At 47.1% G+C, this 8,000-nt stretch overlaps 1 protein-coding gene across 1 annotated transcript; it reads right to left on the bottom strand.

Annotated features, from left to right (window-relative positions):
• Positions 1–888: 888 nt before the first annotated feature.
• Positions 889–7,689, bottom strand: LOC138366204 (uncharacterized). Its single transcript, XM_069326989.1, has 3 exons — positions 7,224–7,689; positions 1,751–6,834; positions 889–1,361 (listed from the first exon to the last, which is right to left on the bottom strand). The coding sequence occupies exon 2, from the start codon at positions 5,603–5,605 to the stop codon at positions 2,519–2,521; it is 3,087 nt and encodes a 1,028-aa protein (XP_069183090.1). The 5' UTR covers positions 5,606–6,834; positions 7,224–7,689; the 3' UTR covers positions 889–1,361; positions 1,751–2,518.
• Positions 7,690–8,000: the final 311 nt, after the last annotated feature.

Here is an 8,000-nt window from a genome sequence, read left to right as displayed (position 1 = left end):
AGAAATCCTAGTAAACAACACAGAAATCATCGATAGATACAGCGATAGCAGGCGGCTTGACGTTCGCGAGGCACTATACATTAAGAAGTCAACACCAGCAATCAACAGCCAATTAATGCACAACTATATTCTACCCACCTCAAGACTCCGCTCCAATATAGAAGCATCAAGAAATATGGACCAATAGGCTTTCTACAATCACTTCTATTCAATACCCATTGTTTCGTGTTCTGTCTTGTGTTGATGAATTTAATACCCTATTAATACCACCTATTATAGACTGTGGGTTGGTTGGTGTTGTCGTCGTTGATCCTTCTCTACGGACAACCCAACCCACAACTCGGTAGAGTGCTTATACTAGGAGATCACCCTTGGCGCTTCTGGCTCTTGGAGAGGGGCTCAACGTCACACGTTTAGGGGATGCGGCTCCAACACTTAGCCTCGTTGTCACGTGCACACACCCACTCGAGCCGCTGTGACTCCCCACTCTCTCCTTAGATAAGATATGATCTCCTCAATCCCCTATGACTTACTAGTATTACCTCCTACCCTGTCCACAGCAGTGGTTCATGGTTCTTCCTCTCTCTCTCTCCTTCTTTACTACCTCCTGGGAAGCCTCACTAGGACAAGGGCAAACACCAGCAAATTGTGACACATTTACTGAACAAAGCACATACACGATACATACACACATATAATAATAATGAATCCTATACTCTATAATATCACAATCAGGTTGCACTCCAATACCATCAGAACTCTATTATCAGCTTATCAAGTGGTATCCTATCTCCTGGTTCACCACCTGATACTATTAACCTCCTCAAGTTGGTCAAGCATACACTGTTGCACCATCAGCAAGATAACATATATATAGAAAACCAGCATTTGAATGCAATAACATATGCCAGTATAAATGTTCATTGATACTTCAATATAAAAAACTCCTTGACATAAGGATGCCAACAGTCACTCACCTCTCACTGCGTCTTGCACGCTACTGACAACCAAACACTATCAACTCCCTATAAGTAATCCACCAGAACTTCCCCTTCCACCTCTGGAAGTTCACAACCCTAATATCATTAGGTTCTTCCGGGCTTCACTACCAGGATCCTCTGCAGCTCCTCCAGGCTGCTATCATGAAGTTTCCTTGTGCAACTACGGTGCTTCACCCTTCTGTTAGGTTCTTCCACAGCTCTCTTGGCTGCTACACCACCTCTACAGAAGCACGTGACACTCCTCTTCACTGCTGCTTCTCCTCACAGCTCGAGGTCCTCTGCTCCACTACCTTGGAGTCTCATCAGCTACTTCATCTGCTGGCTTCGAAGTTCTCAGCAACTTCTTCCCCAAAGACAAACCTGCAACCCATCGACGTTCCAATAAAATGTTCCCCTTTAACACATAAACAAAAATAACCACACAATATGCTTGCCTCAAACCTCTATCTGTTCTCTACATACAGTGAGAGTGGACTCCCCCGTTTTGGGCGGGTCCATACTCCACCTCGCCTGGTGGCGGACCTCACTCACTGGGAGGGTCTTCCTCCGTCAAGAGCCAGGCTCCCTCAGTCTTCCGCCAGCGCTCAGAGGGGGCGGACGTCGCTCCGTGTTCCTCCCTCTCCACTCTCTTATTTCAGGCCTTCTGCCTTATTAAAACATGTCTAACTTATAAATAAACATTGCTACTGTCGCTGGGCACACGACCAAACTACAAGCGATCACTATGAACTGGCGTATATCGTGCTTACCACAGATTAACTGATCGAGGGCGCTTTTCCTCTGACGGCGTCTGGTCAGGGCGCTCCACACAGCCCACAATAATGCTTCTGGGCGATTTAATATCTGCTCGTCGACCAGGACTTGAGACCACAACGTTCCCAGCTCGATTCCACAGCTGGTACGTCTGCACACTTCTCTTCTCTTCGAGATATATCACTAGGGGTTCCCTTCTGGCGGGAGCTCAAACGGAGCGCGGCTTCCCCCTGCGATGTCTGGCACTCAAGTGAGGTCAAGGTCCTCCGGAAGCGAGCCTCACGCCTCCAGCAAAATGTCCACATCTCCTAGCCAGTCATTTATCTATTTTCTTCTGCATTGCCCATAATCTCAAACTGTTACACATATCCAACCAACTATTTTACATATGCGTTATCACCTCAATACTTGCTAGACCTTCTAGTTAGGTCAGGCTTGCTGAATAACTCTCAAGAAGGGAGACTCGTTTCTCCTGCAGGCTGAGATCATAACACTCCCCTCCCCTTATTTTTGAGAGTTATTCCAGTGGCAAAGCTCGGGATAATACATCCGCCACTACACTGTCTCGTTCTTCAACCAATTGGTTCGAACGGTTGATCTGCTTACGTACTCCCTTAGGAGTCTACAATTAGTTCGTTGCTCCTTGCAACATCTGGCTCACAACTCGCCAGAAACATGATCTTCTCATAAACGATCTGACTTCTCTGGCACCTGTTGGCTAGGCTGTCCTCCTTGGACGCCTGCACTCCATCGTTCCACTCTACTTACTGTCTCCACCCTCCGTTTCCTCGTCTTCTTCTCTTCTCGTCCAGAGTCAGACATCTACTGTCTGTATCTCCTCTGTCGTCTTCATACTTCCATCTACTGCCATTATACTTCCGTCTCCTGTCATCATACTTCACTCCATCGTCTTCACCGACGCTCCTCCTTTTCGTCTCCTCATTTATCCGAGACCTCATCCTGTTCGACTCCCATCGAGTCCTCGGCTTTCCTCTATTCATCCATGCTTGCATCATCATCCTCTTCCCACATCTCTCACCTCTATACAATTCCCTTTCTTCTCCTTCAACTCTTCTTCGTCCCCTAAAAGTTTCTTCGGGCACTGTATTACATCCAACAGCACTCGACCGTACACGTCGCCTTGCCTCTCCCAGAGTGCTCGTAAGCATCTCTCCACACATACTGTCTCTTCTCCTTTCATTTTCTCGGCTATTACTCTTCTTCACTATCTCTCCTCCACGTACTCTGCGAAACGTGTCAACTCTTAACATCTCAAACAACTTAACTCTACTATCCATATGCCTCTGTGCTCGTGGACAACGTGACGCTCTACTCCCGTCCTCGGTATGTCCACATCCTTCCTCATTCCTACTCAGCACAGTTGCATTCGCCTTCCGACTCTTAATTTCAGCAGTCTGGGCTCTACTCAGGTCTGCTCTCTTCACATGATTCTTCTTCGGCTGGGTCATCTTCACTTTTGACCTCACCGAGACTCCATTTGCCTGGGCTGGACCTTCATCAAACAGCCATGCTATATCTACATCGATATCTTCCACTGGTTGAATCGACACTGTATCATCTTCTCCAGCGTCTTCCTTGTCGGCCACCTCTGCCTTCCTCACTACCGAGACAGGGTTTTCAATGGCTTGGCGGTCTCCTGACTCATCTCCTCGGATGTCAGTCAGGTTCACACTCTCAGGTGTCCCACCCGTGCCATGGCCTTCTGGGCACTCCTCTGGCACAGTCTCCGCTATGACTCTTGTCAACACCTTTGTCCCGCACAAGTCATTCCCCAAGATCACTTGGACTCCTGGAATAGGTATGTCGGGGCACACTCCCAACATCACCTCTGCCGACACATATTCCGACCTTAGCTGGACAGTACAAATGGGCATGTCACTCTCCGACAATAACCCATATACTTTCATCTTCCCACTGCCAGCTAACCGTCGATCATTCCCAATCAGGCTTCTCGCAATCAAGCTCTGATTAGCTCCGGTATCTCTTAAGATACCAACTTCTACCTCAGGTTGGCCTCCTACACTGATCCAACCTTTGCTCATGAACGGCCTATACCTCTCGTTCACTAAGTTCGCTCTCTGTGGTTTGTCTCGGAACACATTAGTATATTTACTTCCGGGGTCGCACATGGCCAGGGTCACAACTCTCTTGTCCTGCCGACAATCTCGCATCACGTGACCCAATCCGTTACAATTGTAACATCTCATCTGGGAAAAATCTCTCCTATATGTACCAGAGTAGCTCTGACTCTGCCCACTCACATGAGAATTCCTCGGGCCAGGTACACTACTTGCACTCTGTGGAGCTTTACTGGACTCTTGATTCCTTGGATAACGATCAGTTTCTCGTTTTGCTCCTCCATCCTCACTTTCAGACGAAGTGCGCGACCTACTCTTCTGAGTTTTAGGGTACTTACTTTTATCTGCCCATTTATAAAAAATTTTCTCACCCCAGACTCTTCTGGGTCTCTCACAATTTCTTCCTCCCCAGACTCCATTGGATCTGCCATTGCTGCGTCTCGTCTCGCTTCTTACTCTGTTCTCCCTTAAGCTCTTGTATGCTTCAGTAATCATATCCGCCCTATCTGCGGCATCTTTCACCTCCATTATCCCTGCTTCTTGGATCTTGAACTTTGTTTCGGGATGCATCATCTCCAAGAACTTCTCCATGACCATCAGTTGCTTCAGGTCAGCGTAAGATCCAACTCCAGCAGCCTCAATCCACTTCTGGAATCGTCTTTCCAGATCTCTTGCTGTCTCAGCAAACGTACATGCTCCAACTTTGATCATCTCTCTGAAGCGCTTTCTATAAGCTTCTGGGGTTAACTGAAACGAGCGCAATATGCTGCTCTTTACTGTGGCGTAATCCTGGCACTCTTCCAGTGACAATTGGGTGTATGCCTCCCTGGCTGCACCGGTCAATCTTAACTGGACCAGCTGGGCCCATTCCTCCTGTGGCCACTCCTTGATGCTGGCTACTTTTTCAAAGTGCTCGAAAAAGCTCTCTGCCTCTTCGGGAACAAACAAGGGAATGTCCTTCTCCCTAACCCTAACATCTGGTGGGTGTGATACCTGGGTGGTGCTCTCTGGCAACCCATGTTCAATCCTTTGCTCAGCCAAGGTTCTGTTCGCTTCTATCTGCATTTGTTTTGTTCTCTCTTTTTCTTTTTCGACCTGGGCTTTTTCTTTTTCTTGTTCCAACTCCAGTTCCCTTACTCTGGTTTTCTCTTTTTCTTTCTCCACCTCTAGTCTTGCTTTCTCTTTTTCTTTCTCCTGTTCCAACTCCAGTTCTCTTACTCTGGTTTTCTCTTTTTCTACTTCCAACCTGGTTTTCTCTTTTTCTACTTCCAACCTGGTTTTCTCTTTTTCTACTTCCAGCCTGGTTTTCTCTTTTTCTACTTCCAGCCTGGTTTTCTCTTTTTCCTTCTCGGCTTCATTTTTCATCTGGAGTTCTAATTTCATCTTTTCCAGCTGGAACTGTCTCTCCTTGTCCTCACGCTGCATCTGGAGCTCTAACTGGAATCTCTCCAAGCTCCTATTCCGGCTACTCCTGCTACTGCGGCTACTCTTGCTGCTCCTACTCGATCCCTGGGATCTCACGTCATCCTGCCCATCATCCTCCTTTCTACTTTCAGCTCCTTCCTGGGCTCCTTGTTCTGCCGCTTCATTTTTGGCTCTTAACTGCCTCAGGATCTCATCCTTCATCCCAGCTACTTTAGATGCTCTCAACCTGATGCCACATTTTTCTGCTATTTGCTTCAATTGATCCCTCGTGCAACCTTCTAAATCCTCAGGCTTGCCTGACTCCACAAATGCTTGCACCTTATCCATCTTGTCCTGTGAGTCTTCCCAAGAGAGAGAGTATACACCTGCGGTCACACAGTTTATTTCAGCAAGGGTGTACAAATCCACTCTTGGACAGGGTGTGGGTGTGTCAGTTCACTCTCCCGGACACAGGCCCCCAATTTATTATAGACTCGTGGGTTGGTTGGTGTTGTCGTCGTTGATCCTTCTCTACGGACAACCCAACCCACAACTCGGTAGAGTGCTTATACTAGGAGATCACCCTTGGCGCTTCTGGCTCTTGGAGAGGGGCTCAACGTCACACGTTTAGGGGATGCGGCTCCAACACTTAGCCTCGTTGTCACGTGCACACACCCACTCGAGCCGCTGTGACTCCCCACTCTCTCCTTAGATAAGATATGATCTCCTCAATCCCCTATGACTTACTAGTATTACCTCCTACCCTGTCCACAGCAGTGGTTCATGGTTCTTCCTCTCTCTCTCTCCTTCTTTACTACCTCCTGGGAAGCCTCACTAGGACAAGGGCAAACACCAGCAAATTGTGACACATTTACTGAACAAAGCACATACACGATACATACACACATATAATAATAATGAATCCTATACTCTATAATATCACAATCAGGTTGCACTCCAATACCATCAGAACTCTATTATCAGCTTATCAAGTGGTATCCTATCTCCTGGTTCACCACCTGATACTATTAACCTCCTCAAGTTGGTCAAGCATACACTGTTGCACCATCAGCAAGATAACATATATATATAGAAAACCAGCATTTGAATGCAATAACATATGCCAGTATAAATGTTCATTGATACTTCAATATAAAAAACTCCTTGACATAAGGATGCCAACAGTCACTCACCTCTCACTGCGTCTTGCACGCTACTGACAACCAAACACTATCAACTCCCTATAAGTAATCCACCAGAACTTCCCCTTCCACCTCTGGAAGTTCACAACCCTAATATCCTTAGGTTCTTCCGGGCTTCACTACCAGGATCCTCTGCAGCTCCTCCAGGCTGCTATCATGAAGTTTCCTTGTGCAACTACGGTGCTTCACCCTTCTGTTAGGTTCTTCCACAGCTCTCTTGGCTGCTACACCACCTCTACAGAAGCACGTGACACTCCTCTTCACTGCTGCTTCTCCTCACAGCTCGAGGTCCTCTGCTCCACTACCTTGGAGTCTCATCAGCTACTTCATCTGCTGGCTTCGAAGTTCTCAGCAACTTCTTCCCCAAAGACAAACCTGCAACCCATCGACGTTCCAATAAAATGTTCCCCTTTAACACATAAACAAAAATAACCACACAATATGCTTGCCTCAAACCTCTATCTGTTCTCTACATACAGTGAGAGTGGACTCCCCCGTTTTGGGCGGGTCCATACTCCACCTCGCCTGGCGGCGGACCTCACTCACTGGGAGGGTCTTCCTCCGTCAAGAGCCAGGCTCCCTCAGTCTTCCGCCAGCGCTCAGAGGGGGCGGACGTCGCTCCGTGTTCCTCCCTCTCCACTCTCTTATTTCAGGCCTTCTGCCTTATTAAAACATGTCTAACTTATAAATAAACATTGCTACTGTCGCTGGGCACACGACCAAACTACAAGCGATCACTATGAACTGGCGTATATCGTGCTTACCACAGATTAACTGATCGAGGGCGCTTTTCCTCTGACGGCGTCTGGTCAGGGCGCTCCACACAGCCCACAATAATGCTTCTGGGCGATTTAATATCTGCTCGTCGACCAGGACTTGAGACCACAACGTTCCCAGCTCGATTCCACAGCTGGTACGTCTGCACACTTCTCTTCTCTTCGAGATATATCACTAGGGGTTCCCTTCTGGCGGGAGCTCAAACGGAGCGCGGCTTCCCCCTGCGATGTCTGGCACTCAAGTGAGGTCAAGGTCCTCCGGAAGCGAGCCTCACGCCTCCAGCAAAATGTCCACATCTCCTAGCCAGTCATTTATCTATTTTCTTCTGCATTGCCCATAATCTCAAACTGTTACACATATCCAACCAACTATTTTACATATGCGTTATCACCTCAATACTTGCTAGACCTTCTAGTTAGGTCAGGCTTGCTGAATAACTCTCAAGAAGGGAGACTCGTTTCTCCTGCAGGCTGAGATCATAACACACCTCACCCTATCCACCTCACTCAAATGTAGATATAAACAAATCGGAGATGTGTAAGTTCTATTCAGTTGTGTACGTGTTAACTAAAGTCTTTGAAAATGTAATAAGTTTTACGAAACGCGCTCGTGTCGCGTCAGACTAGAAATAAAAATGAATTTTGGAGAATTGATTTTTGAATTACCACCAACAGTGACAAGAAATGTACGAAAGATTGAGAAAATTCGTGTTAGAATTATTAATCTTACTTTTTCGGTCATATTTAATAATATATATATATATA

Source organism: Procambarus clarkii, chromosome 2 (genome assembly GCF_040958095.1).
Source record: "Procambarus clarkii isolate CNS0578487 chromosome 2, FALCON_Pclarkii_2.0, whole genome shotgun sequence".
Taxonomy (NCBI): Eukaryota; Metazoa; Arthropoda; class Malacostraca; order Decapoda; family Cambaridae; genus Procambarus; species Procambarus clarkii.
The sequence above is the reverse complement of the archived record's forward strand: the minus strand, read 5'-3'. Positions and strand labels throughout refer to the sequence as shown.